We start from the raw sequence: 17,676 nt of genomic DNA, 5'->3' as shown, positions 1-17,676 counted from the left end.
TCAAAGCACGTGGCACCATTACTTCCACCATAGCGTCTCACCAAAGCCCAGGTGATCAACAACCTAGGCTTCAGTCGGGAGAGGGATGACTTAGCTGGTTCGGCCACCTCCAACCCCCCTTGACTGACACCAGGAATGGGACAGCACAGCAAAAATGGTCGGACACCCAACCCCAAGCCTCAAAGACAAGATTAAATGTACTCCATCGAATTTCAGTTGCCCAACCTCCAGATGGAGATTCCCGACACATGGCACTTAAATGTCAAACTCAACTGGGACCTTCTCCACCACCTCAGGACTCAGCCGAACAAGGCAGGCACCCGGCCCATCGAGGGTGGGGGGGGGGGGGGGGGGGGGGGCTTTCAACGGCCCCCGACCAGCGGGGTGGCGATCCCGCGGGCGCCTGAGAATTGGCGCCGGAGAATCGGTGGGCCGGCGTCGGAGAGGCACGGCGTGATTCTCGCGCCCCCACTCCAGCGATTTACCGACCCGGCGCGGGGTCGGAGAATCCCGGCTCAGGTTTGGCAGCACTCCCCTCCTGTTCTCACCCTCACTCTCACTCACTCACTCCCCGGACTCTGTGAGGATGAACGATAGGCCACACAACAAGAATTCCGACTGTGCCGAAAGGGCCCCCACCAGGGACAGTGTTCTGTCCCTTGCAAGAATTTCCTCGTGTGCCTCCATAAAAACATCCTGTCACTCTTGAAATTGGGCCTTGGTTACCTGCAGCTCCGAACCCAGGGTTTTCAGACAGAACACATCTTCGTTCACAGCCATCATCTGGCGATGCACACCGCACCCTCAGGGTGGGGAACCGCCCGGAAGCAACTGTGCCACTAATGGCAGGGCCCCAACCCAACTCCTCCCAGCCGCCACACCAGAAAAGATTTCAGCATTCTCTCTCCGCTCTGTCATGTCGAAACACTGGCTAACAATTCTCGGAGTACATTACGTACAGTAAGAAAAGACCAAAAAGAAATGTGCAGAAAGATGAAAAGACGGATTAAAAGATGAGAAGAGCCAGAGCTCGCAAAAACGCAGTCGCTCCTGCGCTCACAACACATGATTCCCCCACCCCCACCACCAATTCTTCCTTTTAATTAAAAGGAGCCAACCCCATGTAGAGAGAAGTCTGAATCAGGAAGACCCAAACACCCTGTCCTAAACGTGAATAAAATCAAGATAAGAAATGCAGCCTGTGTGTAAAACTGCATCTATCACTATGCTTTGTAGTGGGTCGCCTTGTCCAAATGTTTATGTTCGAGTCTGTGTAGTGCCATCTTGCTGCAGTATTATATTATCACCACTAGAGGCCCTAAGTGGACTACATGAAGAGTAACCTGTTGTTACACGAAGAGTAATCTTCAAACCAGTAGCTGTGTTTACCACAGTACAATGCAATTGACCACGCAGATTATATGACTTCTCTTCCCTTTAATATTTGTAGGATGGATCAGTAGTTCACCTAGCGCAATGCCGATTTAAAACTGAGCAGGAAGGGACGGAAGAGCGTCACAATAGACTCTGTTTCTCGCTCCACAGATGCTGCCAGACCTGCTGAGGTTTTCCAGCCTTTTCTATTGTTTCTGTTTTCCAATACCCACCGTATTTAGTTTTTATATTAAATTCAGTTTCTTGTGTAATAGCGAGAGCGAGTAGATCAGCAATCCAGAAGGAGGGAGGGAGGGGGGAAATGTTCAGCCAGGATTTTTGCTTCTGTCTGTCAGTCAGCGATCCCCACTGTACGGATTTGGTTCTTGGGTGGGGATGGGGTCAGACTTACCTGTGGCTGCTTAGCATTGTGTGGACTGGCCGAATTCTCAGTACAGCCAGAGGCAGAGGTGACAGTGTGGTATCTGCTGACAGTGTGGTAGGTGCTGTAATCTATGATATGGAGCAAATTCCCACATTTGGGAGAAGATGGATCAGGGGAGAAAATTGGGAAGGAAAATGCTCAGTATGATACCGGGTCACGCAAACCAGGAAGATCCTAAGTCTCGAAAGATGTGCTGTTAGCTAACTTGGACGTTCTGAATTGTTCCTTCTTGTCCCCGACCAGGCGCCGGAATGTGGCGATTCGTGGCTTTTCACAGTAACTTCACTGCAGTGGTAGTGTGAGCCTACTTGTGACAATAAAGATTATTATTATTATATTTTGCTATTGGTTTACTAACTTGGGGCACAATAGTTTATCTCAGCGGAATTCATTTCTTTGTGATTGATTTTAATTTGTGAGCTTCCCTGGCTGTGCATTGGCCATTAAAACAGAAACAAAATAGATTTAAGTTTATCTCTAGCTCTAAGGTCATTGCTCCATAAAGCTTTGCATAAATTTTGAGGAGCAATCAAATGCCCAGAAATTTACTTCAAGATGATATTCGGGAGCTGCAAACAAGAAGACGTAGGGCTGTAAACAAAATGATTAGATTTTAATATCTAATCCATTCTCAACAAGCCAGTGACAATGTTGATACAAATGGGGATTCCTGTTAATGCATTGTCCTACTTGTCACTGCTGTTGGGTCAAAAATCTACAAAGCCTGTCTCTGAGTGTGAAGATTATTGTCCCTCGGCTCAGCAGCTTTGTACCAAAACCTCTCAATCCTGGGGTCAATATAGTCCCGGGTCGTGCAGGCCAATGGGCTTGATTAAGTGTGCGAGTGGAGCGATCTGGTTCTGCTCTCAAACTTTGAAAAATCACGACCAAAACAACACCTGGAAAGTCGTGCCCAAGCAAACTTCACGTGACAATGTCTGGGATAGATGAGTTTCTGCAACTAAACTTCAATTCTCTGCCTGAGTTCTGAAAGCTCTCGCTCTCTCCAGCAGTGTTTCCTTTTAGACATCACTTCTTCTGCCCATTGGCTTCTCTTTAAGGCAGTCTCATCATCTGCACCATCTGCTGTGTACATCCATGTTTGAATGCAGGGTAAAAAAAGATATGTTTAGAGTGAGCACGCATTAAGCTATGAGAATGCAGTGACTTTTCTGTTGGTATCCCCATACAATTCTTTTTATTGAAATCCTTTGTTCCAGTGGGTTAATCTTATGACATTTTACCTATGAGTTGCACTGTTGCAATGCCATCTGTGTTCTTAAAAAAAAAATGTAATTACTGTCCATGATTAAACGTTTCTTCTTGTATCTGCAGCATATTTTGCCAAGCAAGTGGGAAATGCCAGAATGAAATATAAAATTGTCCCACCATCAGTTACGGGATCAGCTGATTTTGAACGAATCTTTCGTGCACAGTAAGTTTATGTAAACCTTTTATAGTGGATATTAATATTGAAGAATTGATTAAAGATGCCATTCTTCCTCACTGCACTAACACATTGCTACTTTATTCAGTTTGCAGTATGTTCTCTATAAAGCAAGATTATTGTAGATAAGATACCCCACTGTGCTGTAAGGAAAGAACAGATGTCTGGTCAAGGACAGATCAACTCGGAGGGCTGCTCAACATCCTATTGGGAGGTGGGCAGGGGTGTGTGCATCAGGCTGGTTAAAGGGAAGGACATAGAGGACATGATAGGATCAGGGTTCCCTTTTGCAGCAACCCAAAGGTCCTCACATAGGATGAGCGCATGTCGGCCCCTTTAAGTTACCACACATGCACGGCCATACAAAATGATTTAAAGGCCCTGCAGACTTTAAAAGGACAGCAGAAGGTAAGAGGGGACATTGGATACGATATTGCAGCTTTGTTTAATGACGTTTCGGTGGATGGGAGTGCAGCCACGACAGCGTTGGAATACTTGAGTCTGGAATGGATAAAGGCATAGAAGAAGGTTTCAGTGACAAATGGACTGATGTAGGAAGTGAATGAGGAAGTGAGTTGTACAGGTCCCCTCCAGTGTATTTGAAGACCTGGGGCGGGGGGGGGAATGCTCTTAAAATAAAGTGGGCGGCCAGCTCACCGCCTCTCGCCCATCACTGACCTGCCCCACATATTACCGGAGGATAGATAAGACATCAGACAGCCGGCCCACCCTTAGGCCTATTGATGCCCATAAATGGACAATTAATTGTCATTCAAGGGCCTCAATGCACCTTTGCTACAATGTTACAGTCTGCAGGGGAAGGCAGAAGCAAAACAGACAACCCAGCAGTTTTCACTGCACGGCGTAGATTGCCGGGCAGGAATGAGTGCACCTCCTTTGGGAGGGGGTCCTCTGTGCCCTTTGGGCCTCTGTAATCTAAGCCCCCTCCTTCCCTCCCTCAGTTAAGCCTCCCAGCAGTGGCCTCCCAAAATCCCTGCATTTACCTGAAGTCTGTGCGACATCTTCACTGAATTGCGAGGACTGGTTGTAGTCCCAGCAATGGCTACAATAGTCTGCTGCTGTTGGGACTACAGAGTTGTTGGCCAACCGTATTGGCTGGCTGTATTCTAGGGCAGGACCTTCTGCCTCTGATTGGTGGAAATCCTAGTCTGTACGGCACAAATTAAGACTGTCCGCAGTGTGTTTTCACTGTGTTGCTAATTGTGTTTGTACTTAATGTGCTCTGTTTAATCACTTTGCTCTAGGCTCGCCAGGTATCTTTACGATACCACCACGAAGTTCAAGTTCAAATCAATAACTCAATACACCAGTTAGTAAGTTTCAAATCGAAACACATTTATTATATACACAGTCAATTGCTACTCATGCATAAAACACTACTTACTAGACTATCTCTAACACTAAAAGGCCAATACTTAGCTTTGGAAAGGCCCACCAGGTCAGGGAACAATGGCCTTTCGTTCGATTCTGAGGCTGCAGGCTTCAAGCTGGTATGGACTAGTAGCTAGGAGCGCCTATCTCGTAGCGTGCGTTGACTGGAGACTTACTTGGTTGGTGCAGCTGCTAGGCAGGTCTCTCGTTATTGAGAGTCACGGTCAAGAGTTGTTTTGAGCTGCTGAGAGATCCTGCCAAGAAGACCTACCAAGAAGGACAAACTGAACTTGGGGACTCTATTTTATAGTCCCCAGGGGCTTCGCGCCCTTTTGGGCTGACCCCGGACTTGGTTCTAAGTGAGTGGACTAAGTTCCAATCACTTGGATCGATTTCTCCAATACTGGAGCTGTTCCCTGATCGTGGGCGGTTCCTGTGTGTCCGTTGGCCTTCCTTTGTCCTGGCTCCCGCTGGATCCGGGGAGTCTGGTTTAGACTTGATTACTCTTAATGTTTCCAATTGTTCCCGGGGATCGCTCATTAATATGCAGATAGTTGCTGGTTTCGTTCTGTCTGGGTTTCTGCAAGTCCTAATACACAGGAAACCTTGTACCTGCTTGTTTCCCTGTGCCTGACTGAATTTCCCTGCATTCTTATCGGGCATCCATTTTGGAGTCGGGAAGTGGCCAACCCAGGTAGCTACACTCCCTCCTTGTGATCCCTAACGCGAAGCGTGAAGGATCACATTACTGCGTTATCGTCATTCCCTTACCCAGCGAGCACTCCTCCGTGGCCTCTACACTGACCATAACTATGAAAGGGAGTACCACGTTATAAACCTATCACACCAATTTGGGGTGTTGTTACTCGTCACTGGGCTTTGGGTGCTATGGGGGAGTGAATCATTTACGGCCGGGGGGGGTTGGGGTGAGGGGGTTCGCGTTCGCACGCAACCAAATACATCTGATCGCTATAGCGACAAAGATGGAGGACGTCTTCATCTTTCTCTTCTTTCTTCTCTTTTCCTTCTCTTCCTGGAGCTTCTGGAATTCTGTGGATGCAAGCATAGTTTCTGTTACTATCTTGTTTGATATCTTGTACGTTAGCATGTCTATCCTTGAGTGCCAATTTCCTTTTATAATTGGTCACCATCTGTGACTCCCTCATTTAAAAAAAAACTAATTTCAGGACAAGACACACTTAAAAATACTGAAACAGTGCGAGCCGTCTCGCAAGCTGTGCGATTTACCATCCAAATGTTTGAGGATGTAAATAGCAGGAGGGGTGGCAACCGAAGGGGCACCTGAAAACAAAACAAATCTTTTGAACCAAAAGAGCCGAAATGAGGTGCGTATGGGCCACGACGGGTAAGAGTTGGATGGAATCCCCGGGTAGGACGGGCTGTGCTCTACCCGAGCTTGGCTTGTCAGAGGGGGGGTCCTCAGACAGGGCGGGAACCACTGCCGTTTCTCCACTACCTGAGTAACCGACATGAACAGGCAAGAATGTAGTCATCGTGGGGATTGCAGTAATGGTTCTACCGTCGAACCAGAAGAGCAGTTATGAACAGGGATCGGGCAAGCTCTCAGTGGTTTCAGCTGATAAGCACGCCGGCAAGTTCTCATAGGTTTCTGCGGACAAATGTGGCGCGGGGCCGTAGAAGCTGCTTGAATCGAAACAAAGAACATTACACAAACACAAACAAACAAACATGCAACGAATATCATGCAGGTTCCGTCAGAAAGGACACCGTTTCTCTCTCAAGCGGTTCCTTTTTAAATCATCATCTGTACACCTCGGTTATCTGTTGCGAACAGGGTCGCAAAGGGGTTCTCGTTTTGGGAGTCAGACTCAAAGTCATCATCTTCTCCCGGATGCCATACTCTTGAATGGAGAAGGGTTGCCAAAGCTGCACGGTGTGGCTTGGGGTCCAGCTCGTCGTTTCGGACAAGCGTGTACGAATTGTCACGGTGCCAAACAGTCGTGTCTAGTTCTGTGGGAATGGAGTCGGGGTCGTCATCGTAGGGCGGTCGTCTTTGGGGAGGGTTGTTAAGGAATGTGATCAGGAAGGGATCACTCGAGCTGTGGTCAGAGTCGCTGGGAGTGGGGCCTGATGCATGGGGGTAGTAGCGAGGAGTGCTGTGGCTATCGTCTGAGTCACAGTCTCTGTCTCTGCTGCTGCTGCTTGTGGGCGTTCCGGGGCAGAGTCTAGAGTTAGGGGGCGGAGTCGAGGTCGAGTCTGTGGATGGGTCGGTCGTGCTGGGGGAGGGTAGGAATTCGTTTCCTGTGGGCGGGGTGTAGTGTTCTGCTGCGTCGAGCATGACGTGGTGTGCGTGGTTAGACTGCGAGCCATATGCCTTGAGCTGGTTAATATGAAACCACGCAATCTTCCCGTTGGGGTACTTAATCTTATAAACGGAGGGGCTAGCTTTGTCCACAATGGAGTACGGACCTGAATACTTGGGTGACCGGAATGTGCTGGGGTTGTAAATGGAGAGCATGACCTGCTGTCCGACATCAAACTCAGTCGCATGCACTGTCTTGTCGAAACAGGCCTTGCTCTTTTTACTTTCTGGTGCCCAATTTTACTGCGGCTGCTAGCTGAGCTGTTTTAATATTCTCTACCAATTGTTTCACTGCATTCTCGTGCGTGAGGGCCGTCATTTCGGGGCTGGTCAAGTCAAGTCCGAATAAAAATTTTGTGCCTTTTCATGGGGCATCCGGTCATGAGAGTGGGTGGGGTGTAACCTGTGGAAGTGGAAACAGTGTTACGCAAAAACATTAGTGCAAAAGGGAGGACTGAATCCCAAGTGGTGTTGTTTTATCGGACCATTTTCCTGAGAGTTGCTTTTAGGGTTCGATTCATTCTTTCCACGATACCACTTGACTGGGGGTGGTATGCGATGCGGAATTTTTGGGTGATGCCAAATATCGTGAGGACGTTCTTCATTACACGTTCCGTAAAATGGGAACCTTGGTCGGATTCAATGCTGTGGGGGAGTCCCCATCTCGTAAAGATGTGGTGGGTTAAAATCTTAGCTGTGGTCTTTGCCGTGTTTGTCCTGGATGGGAATGCTTTTACCCATTTCGTAAACGTGTCTATAACAACTAACACATACTTGTATCCATTCCTGCAAGGGGGCAAGGGTCCTATAAAATCAATCTGGAGGTTAGTCCAGGGGCCATTAATGGGGCGGGTGTGGCTGAGTTGAGCTTTTTTCGCGTACCTGTCCGGGTTGTTTTGGGCACTGATAAGGCAATTCTCAATATAGTGTGCGATGTCTTCCTTTAAATTTGGCCACCAACAGAGCTGCCTGTGGTGGGCTGTAGTGGGATCAATTCCCTGATGCCCATGACTATCATGGAACAAACAAATAAGCTGATTCCTGTCCTGTTCAGGAACCACATAAAGAGTGTATTTTAGGATCACACCGTCATGTGGGGTCAGCGCATTTTTAAACTTATCGTACGGGGCTGGGAAGTTTCCTTTTAAAATCTCCCTGAGATTTCCATCTTGCTTCTGGGCCTGCACTAAATCTTCGATATTGGTCTGTGAGACCTGAACTGCGTTTACTGGGGCGCTTTCGGGGGGGTTCCAAAAATAACCATGCCTGGAACCTGCTTTAGCCAGTGCGTCAGCTTTTACATTTCCAGGTGGGGAGGAACGGTGGTGACTTCGAACTTTTATAATTCCAAATGTCCTGTCCTTTGCTTTGTCTAAAATGTGGCGGAGTAACGGGGCTGAAGGGAGGGGTTTCTCGTCTGCGGAAACAAATCCTCGTGCTTTCCACAGGGGTAGGAATTCTGTAAGGCTGTTGCAGACATAGAGGCTGTCCGAGTATATGTCTGCTGGGCTGGGGAACAAATCTGGGTGATCTACGATGTATGCAATGGCCGCTAGTTCTGCTGCTTGCGAGCCTAAGTGTCCTGGTAGCTTTAATGAAATTTCCTCTAGGGCGCGTCCCTGCGCGTCGTCTACATAAATGCCGCATCCTGTAATGCGTTTCCCGTCTAATATAGTGGAAGAACCATCCACATATATTCTCAAGGGTGCGCACGTGTCTGTGTGCTGGGGGCTCTGGGGTGAACTTCCTATCTTTTGGGGGGGTGTTTTCGCGATAAAGGGGCCTGTGTTGCGGTGCGGTGAGATGATTTCACATTCATGGGGGGTGCCTGGGTACTATAGGTTGTCGGCTAGGAAAGTGTGGGTCTTGGTCCTTTTAACAGTGATGTCCCGTCTCCGCAAAAGAAGGGTCCATCTGGCTGCTCTGATCTGGCTGACTGTGCCATCCTTAAGTCGTCCGTCTAGTAAAAGTTGGGTGGGGGTGTGTTCCGTGAGGATTGTAATGGGGTTTAGTCCGGTGATATATGAAAAGTATTGAACTGCCCAGAAAACTGTGAGCAGGTGCCTTTCACAGGCCGAAAATCCCTGCTCCACAGGATCTAAAACTCTAGAGGCATAAGCCACAGGTCTTAACTGCTCGTGCCGTTCCTGGAGGAGCACGGCCGAAAGGGTGCGATCTGTGCTAGCTACCTCTATAGCGTAAGAGGAGAGTGGGTCTGGAACCTGTAGTGCGGGGGCTGCAATAAGGGATCTTTTCAAAGCATCCACAGCATCCGTATGCTGCGGAAGCCATTCCCAAGGGGCTCCTTTCTTTAGGAGGTCTGAGAGGGGTGCTGTTTTGGTGGCGAAATCGTCTGTGGTTTCGGCAGTAGCCAACCAGTCCTAAAATCGACTGGAGGGCTGATACATTCTGGGGAAGGGGCAATTTGACAATCGAGTCAATCCATTTGTGCTCAATCTCGCGTTTACCGTGCGTGATAATCGTTCCCAAATATACCACTTTGTCTTCCAAAATTTGGGCCTTCTTGGGATTCACTTTACATCCAATTTGCTATAGGAGTTCTAGGAGTTCTGACAGAAGCGCGACGTGCTCTGCCTTGGTGTCTGTCTGCAGTAATAGGTTGTCTACATACTGGACCAGACATTCGGGGCGAGAAAATTTAGCTAAACCATTTGCCAGCTGTCGGTGGAAAATGGAGGGCGAGTTGTGGGAGGCATGTCCACGTATATTGCTGACCTTTAAATGTGAAGGCAAATTTGTACTGGCACGCTTTTGCCAATGGAATGGACCAGAATCCGTTACTGATGTCCAAAACCACAAAACCAAAACCACTCAACAGAGTTGAGTCCCTGTTTGAGCATGGTCTCGGGACTTGTGGCTACCATGGGGGCTGCTGCGGCGGTGACTTTGTTGAGTTCCCGGTAATCAATGGTCAGTCGCCATGATCCATCGGGTTTTCTCACTGGCCAAATCGGGGCATTATTAGTAGAGGCTACTGATCTTCGTACGCCCTGTTCTAATAAACTATCAATTACTTTTGAGATTTCTCCCTCTGCCTCTTGGGGAAATCCATATTGCTTTTGGGGTCTAGGGTCAGGTCCTGTAATCTGAACCGAACCAGCCATCCTGCCACAGTCATGTTTATGACTTGCAAATGCTGTCCTGTTCTTCTGCAGATCTGCCCTAACCTGTTTGTCTGTGCTAATCGTGGTCGGGTCAAACCAGAAATCACCGACTGCGCTAATCTTATTAGCATACTCACCTACTGTGAGCGTTGCGGGGTCTCTTGCTGACTTTGCCATTTTCCAGACACATTGATTTACTGGATCAAATGACAGGTCGTGGGAATTCATGAAATCGATGCCCAAAATGTGTTCTGCTATGTGTGGCAGATCGACTAAAACTATGGGGTGTTTTGTTGTAATGTTGCCAATTTGAATGGATACAGGGGCTGTGATGTGTCCCTGCTGTGAGTGGCCTGTGAAGCCGCTGAGGGTGATGGTGTCTGTAGTGGTCCACGTGTCTTTTTGGAACATGATGGAGGAATTAATTGTGGTGCGGGACCCTCCTGTGTCCCAGAGAAATTCAATGGGCTGTCCCCGTATTTTCGCTGCAACGACCGGTCGGCCGGACCTATCCCAAAGGGTGTCGCAGACCCAAGTTGGGGAGCCCAAACACCGTCAGTCTGTTCTGTTCATGTCTATCTGGTCTGAACGGGCACTTACACTATGAATAGGCTTTGCCCTATTCCTATTTAGAGTACCTGTCTACCAGTGGCGTGCAGAGGTCTGGTGATGCACGGGGCAAATCTTGATTGTATGCCCCAAAGCCCCACGTAAATATTTCATTAAATATCACCAAAAAACCTATAGAAAACGTAGTTGCACCTGTTCTAGAGCTATTCACTGACCTCTTTATCTTTAGAACATAGAACGATACAGCGCAGTACAGGCCCTTCGGCCCTCGATGTTGCACCGACATGGAAAAAAACTAAAGCCATCTAACCTACACTATGCCCTTATCATCCATATGCTTATCCAATAAACTTTTAAATGCCCTCAATGTTGGTGAGTTCACTACTGTTGCAGGTAGGGCATTCCACGGCCTCACCACTCTTTGCGTAAAAAACCCACCTCTGACCTCTGTCCTATATCTATTACCCCTCAATTTAAGGCTATGTCCCCTCGTGCTAGCCACCTCCATCCGCGGGAGAAGGCTCTTGCTGTCCACCCTATCTAACCCTCTGATCATTTTGTATGCCTCTATTAAGTCACCTCTTAACCTTCTTCTCTCTAATGAAAACAACCTCAAGTCCATCAGCCTTTCCTCATAAGATTTTCCCTCCATACCAGGCAACATCCTGGTAAATTTCCTCTGCACCCGTTCCAAAGCTTCCACGTCCTTCCTATAATGAGGTGACCAGAACTGTGCGCAATACTCCAAATACGGCCGTACTAGAGTTTTGTACAACTGCAACATGACCTCATGGCTCCGGAACTCAATCCCTCTACCAATAAAGGCCAACACACCATAGGCCTTCTTCACAACCTTATCAACCTGGGTGGCAACTTTCAGGGATCTATGTACATGGACACCGAGATCCCTCTGCTCATCCACACTACCAAGAATTTTACCATTAGCCAAATATTCCGCATTCCTGTTATTCTTTCCAAAGTGAATCACCTCACACTTCTCCACATTAAACTCCATTTTCCACCTCTCAGCCCAGCTCTGCAGCTTATCTATGTCCCTCTGTAACCTGCAACATCCTTCCGCACTGTCTACAACTCCACCGACTTTAGTGTCGTCTGCAAATTTACTCACCCATCCTTCTGCGCCCTCCTCTAGGTCATTTATAAAAATGACATTCAGCAACGGCCCCAGAACAAATCCTTGTGGTACGCCACTCGTAACTGAACTCCATTCTGAACATTTCCCATCAACTACCACTCTCTGTCTTCTTTCAACTAGCCAATTTCTGATCCACATCTCTAAATCACCCTCAATCCCCAGCCTCCGTATTTTCTGCAATAGCCGACCGTGGGGAACCTTATCAAACGCTTTACTGAAATCCATATACACCACATCAACTGCTCGACCCTCGTCTACCTGTTCAGTCACCTTCTCAAAGAACTCGATAAGGTTTGTGAGGCATGACCTACCCTTCACAAAACCATGCTCACTATCCCTAATCATATTATTCCTATCTAGATGATTATAAATTGTATCTTTTATAATCCTCTCCAAGACTTTACCCACCACAGACGTTAGGCTCACCGGCCTATAGTTACCGGGGTTATCTCTACTCCCCTTCTTGAACAAAGGGACCACATTTGCTATCCTCCAGTCCTCTGGCACTATTCCTGTAGCCAATGATGACCTAAAAATCAAAGCCAAAGGCTCAGCAATCTCTTCGCTGGCTTCCCAGAGAATCCTAGGATAAATCCCATCAGGCCCCGGGGACTTATCTATTTTCACCTTGTCCAGAATTGCCAACACTTCTTCCCTACGCACCTCAATGCCATCTATTCAGCCTGGGTCTCAGCATTCTCCTCCACAATATTATCTTTTTCCTGAGTGAATACTGACGAAAAGTATTCATTTAGTATCTCGCTTATCTCCTCAGCCTCCACACACAACTTCCCACCACTGTCCTTGACTGGCCCTACTCTTACCCTAGTCATTCTTTTATTCCTGACATACCTATAGAAAGCTTTTGGGTTTTCCTTGATCCTACCTGCCAAAGACTTCTCATGTCCCCTCCTTGCTCGTCTTAGCTCTCTCTTTAGATCCTTCCTCGCTTCCTTGTAACTATCAAGCGCCCCAACTGAAACTTCACGCCTCATCTTCACATAGGCCTCCTTCTTCCTCTTAACAAGAGATTCCACTTATTTGGTAAACCACGGTTCCCTCGCTCGACCCCTTCCTCCCTGCCTGACTGGTACGTACTTATCAAGAACATGCAATAGCTGTTCCTTGAACAAGCTCCACATATCCAGTGTGCCCAACCCTTGCAGCCTACTTCTCCAACCTACACATCCTCAAGTCCTGTCTAATGGCATCATAATTGCCCTTCCCCCAGCTATAACTCTTGCCCTGCGGGGTATACTTATCCCTTTCCATCACTAACGTAAAGGTCACCGAATTGTGGTCACTGTTTCCAAAGTGCTCACCTACCTCCAGATCTAACACCTGGCCTGGTTCATTACCCAAAACCAAATCCAATGTGGCCTCGCCTCTTGTTGGCCTGTCAGCATATTGTGTCAGGAAACCCTCCTGCACACATTGTACAAAGAACGATCCATCTAATGTACTCGAACTATATTTTTCCAGTCAATATTTGGAAAGTTAAAGTCTCCCATAACAACTACCCTGTTACTTTCGCTCTTTTCCAGAATCATCTTCGCCATCCTTTCCTCTACATCCCTAGAACTATTAGGTGGCCTATAGAAAACTCCCAACAGGGTGACCTCTCCTTTCCTGTTTCTAACCTCAGCCCATATTACCTCGGAAGAAGAGTCCCCATCTAGCATCCTTTCTGCCACTGTAATACTGTCCTTGACAAGCAGCGCCACACCTCCCCCTCTTTTGCCCCCTTCTCTGACCTTACTAAAACACCTAAACCCCGGAACCTGCAACAACCATTCCTGTCCCTGCTCTATCCATGTCTCTGAAATGGCCACAACATCGAAGTCCCAGGTACCAACCCATGCTGCCAGTTCGCCTACCTTATTTCGTATACTCCTGGCATTGAAGTAGACACACTTCAAACCACCTACCTGAACACTGGCACCCTCCTGCGAAGTCAAATCTGTGCTCCTGACCTCTATACTCTCAATCTCCCGTACCCCAAAACTACAATCCAGGTTCCCATGCCCCTGCTGAATTAGTTTAAACCCCCCCAAAGAGCACTAACAAATCTCCCCCCCAGGATATTGGTGCCCCTCAGGTTCAGATGTAGACCATCCTGTCTATAGAGGTCCCACCTTCCCTAGAAAGAGCCCCAGTTATCCAGAAATCTGAATCCCTCCCGCCTGCATCATCCCTGTAGCCACGTGTTTAATTGCTCTCTCTCTCCCTATTCCTCATCTCACTATCACGTGGCACGGGCAACAACCCAGAGATAACAACTCTGTTTGTTCTCGCTCTGAGCTTCCATCCTAGCTCCCTAAAGGCCTGCCTGACATCCTTCTCCCCTTTCCTACCTATGTCGTTAGTGCCAATGTGGACTACGACTTGGGGCTGCTCCCCCTCCCCCTTAAGGACCCGGAAAACACGATCCGAGACATCACGTACCCTTGCACCTGGGAGGCAACATACCAAACGTGAGTCTCTCTCGCTCCCACAAAATCTCCTATCTGTGCCCCTGACTATTGAGTCCCCAATTACTAATGTTCTACTCCTTTCCCCCCTTCCCTTCTGAGCAACAGGGACAGACTCCGTGCCAGAGGCCCGTACCCCATGGCTTACCCCTGGTAAGTCCCCCCCCACAAGTATCCAAAACGGTATACTTGTTACTCAGGGGAACGACCGCAGGGGGTCCCTGCACTGACTGCTTCTTCCCAGTCCCTCTTACAGTTACCCATCTATCTCCAGTCTTTGGTGTAACTACTTCCCTGAAGCTCCTATCTATGACCCCCTCTGCCTCCCGAATGATCCGAAGTTCATCCAGCTCAAGCTCCAGGTCCCTAACACGGTTTTTGAGGAGCTGGAGTTGGGTGCACTTCCCACAGATGAAATCAGCAGGGACACTGATGGCGTCCCTCACCTCAAACATTCTGCAGGAGGAGCATTGTACTGCCTTCCCTGACATCACCTCTAGATTTAAAAAAAAAACAAGAAGAAGAAAAAGAAACGAAGAGCTTACCTGATATTCCCTCAAACCCTGCTCCCGGTGAAAGGTAAGCAAATTTAAAGGCACTCACTCACCTTCACGACAGGCCCCAAGCTGCCTCTAGGTCATCTCTAAGGTATAGGATGGCTGCCTGAGGTTAAATTGCGCTGTAAGAGTTAGTCAATTTCCCCTTAGCGCTGGGATTCTAGGGATATTGTTCTCTTCTTCAGTCATTTTGCTTTGCAGCAATGGGTGAGATGTTATGTCTCGAAAGTTGTGCCTCCCTCCTCTGCAACCCCCATGGAGAAGGATAAGAGCAGCAACGTCATGGAAATACTGTTATGACCCTTGTGGAAACAAACTACAAACAACGCAACTAAGACCAATATACAAGACTTCACTTTTATATTAGCAATCACACCAAAATCAACGTAAATTAAACATGAATTAACAGGAAAATTGCAATAATATGACCGATAAATTACACATAGCAGATACAAAGACATATCTCTCACATTTCTCAGTCAGCCCATTCAGCACGTATCGCATTCATTTCAGCCACAATATCCTTCAAAACGTTGAACTTCTTCAAATCAAATTCCATCTTCATTTCTCTAAAGCTTTAGCACCAAGTCTCATCAAACACCGGCATTACTTCACCCAATTTCCACAAATATAATTTTCACAGTCGACACATTTCCAGGTCCCTTCTTCTTCACAAAACCCTGGTCATGTGGGGCCTGTTTTTGCACTATGCCAGTGCATAAAGGGTCCCCAAATCCAGATATAAAACTCGGTTCAAGATCCGAGCTCCAGCAGCTTGCAGTCAAGTAGAACATAGAACATAGACCAGTACAGCACAGAACAGGCCCTTCAGCCCTCGATGTTGTGCCGAGCAATGATCACCCTACTCAAACCCACGTATCCACCCTATACCCGTAACCCAACAACCCCCCCCCCCAACCTTACTTTTTAGGACACTACGGGCAATTTAGCATGGCCAATCCACCTAACCCGCACATCTTTGGACTGTGGGAGGAAACCGGAGCACCCGGAGGAAACCCACGCACACACGGGGAGGACGTGCAGACTCCGCACAGACAGTGACCCAGCCGGGAACCGAACCTGGGACCCTGGAGCTGTGAAGCATTTATGCTAACCACCATGCTACCGTGCTGCCCCTGTCTCTGAGAATCTCCCATTTATAGGACCCTGGGCTTTAAGTATAAAGGGTAAGAGGGCAAAAGTTAAGAGGCCATGATGAATCGTTATAAAATACTGGTTCTGTCCCAAATGGGTGCCCCTGGCCCAAATGTCAAATTCTGGGCACGACAGTTTAGTAAGTTGACAACTATAGAGAGGGTGCAGAGAAGAGTTTAAAAATGGATCAAAAGATAAAGAATAAATAAAACTCACCCATGGTGGCATTGATTGCCGTCGATTCGGGAGAATTCGCGCCCTTTTTGTTCACGCTCCAGCCGCCGAGTGCAAAGCCGCCTCTTCACCAGCGGTGACCGCGGTGCGCAGGCGCGCTCCGGCCGACCGCGGTGCGCAGGAGCGCTCCGGCTGCCCGCGGTGCGCAGGCGCGCTCTGGCCAACCGCGGTGCGCGCTCCGTTCTCTTCACGCTGCTGCCCCCATCCAATCGATGCCCGGGGCCAGCGCACCGTCGGCCCCCCCCTCTGCACGCCACTGCTGTCTGCTGGGCCCTCTGTGGCTTTTGTGGGGCATTGCACTCTCGTGCAAAATGACCTAATTGTCCACAGTTAAAACATTCCTGCGGTTTCTGTGGGGGGGCTGTTTCTACCTTCGTTCACCCATGCGGGGTTCTGGTGCGCTTTAACTGGCTGGATATCTGCATCTGCCTGCGCTTCCTCGGGTTTTCTTAACGCGGGTTTATTGTGGACGGATTGCTCCCAAGCGCGGGACAACCTTTTTAAAACCCATTTTTCGTTGTGGGCCTCCTCTGAGGGGTCATAATTAGCACAAGCTCTTTGTCCTGCCTCTGTGGCATGGGAGATAAGGGTTCGGGTCCATTTGGCCATGTTGTCTGAAGACAAATGGGCGCGGTCTAAGTTTCCGAAAACGGCTGTAAAATGGATCCACAGGCGTCCAGCAAACGTTGTGGGGTGTTCAGTTTTGTTCTGCCCGCACTTATTCAGGCCTTCTACGAGGTCACCTCTATTATATCCGATCACGTCTAGGATCGCCGTGTGCATCTCTGCAAGGGTGCCTCCTCCTACATTCTGTGGGTCGGGAAGGGCTGCTACAAGAGAAGGGTCTAAGCTTAAAACTGTGAGCTTCACTTGCTCTCGCTTATCCAGGCCGTACATGGTCGCCTGCTGCTTAACTCTAGCAAAGAATTGGTGGGGGTCTGAGGTGGGGAGGAACGGTGTGATCTTTTCGCACGCGTCCCGTAATTGGGTCACGGTTAAGGGGGTCGTGTAAAGGAATTCCGCGTCTCCGTCCGATGTGGCTGTGCGGTGGGTGGTGACTGGATTCATGGGTGCCTGATCTATCTGCTCTGTGGGGGGTAGGGGTGCTTTTCTCTTTTGGGGCTTTCCTTGCGCACATGTTCCCTGTACATATCTATGTGCAGTTTCGTTTAGTTCTTGCCAGTCAGGGCCATCTTCTTCATCTAACTGGGATCCAAATGTGCTTTGAAACCCATTTTGGACTGAAAGCAGAGACTGCAGTTCTGCAATCTGCTTCTGGCACTTTGCGTGATCTACTGAGCTTTGTCTCTGCTCTGTGGTGGCAGCATGGAGTGCTCGTAACGCTGCTTTTAAATCGCTGCATTCCTCTACCTGTTTCTCTGTCTCTTCTCTTACCAGGACTGCAC

General features: G+C 48.4%; 1 protein-coding gene across 1 annotated transcript in view; it reads left to right on the top strand.

The window, feature by feature from the left end:
* The window catches only part of mgst2 (microsomal glutathione S-transferase 2), a 73,842-nt gene that overhangs the window by 21,348 nt on the left and 34,818 nt on the right, over window positions 1–17,676 (top strand). The window contains exon 2 of the mRNA XM_038792476.1: window positions 3,155–3,254. Within this exon, the coding sequence (XP_038648404.1) occupies window positions 3,155–3,254 (100 nt within the window). The remainder of the gene's footprint in view (window positions 1–3,154; window positions 3,255–17,676) is intronic.

This window comes from Scyliorhinus canicula, chromosome 3 (genome assembly GCF_902713615.1).
Source record: "Scyliorhinus canicula chromosome 3, sScyCan1.1, whole genome shotgun sequence".
Taxonomy (NCBI): domain Eukaryota; kingdom Metazoa; phylum Chordata; class Chondrichthyes; order Carcharhiniformes; family Scyliorhinidae; genus Scyliorhinus; species Scyliorhinus canicula.
The sequence above is the reverse complement of the archived record's forward strand: the minus strand, read 5'-3'. Positions and strand labels throughout refer to the sequence as shown.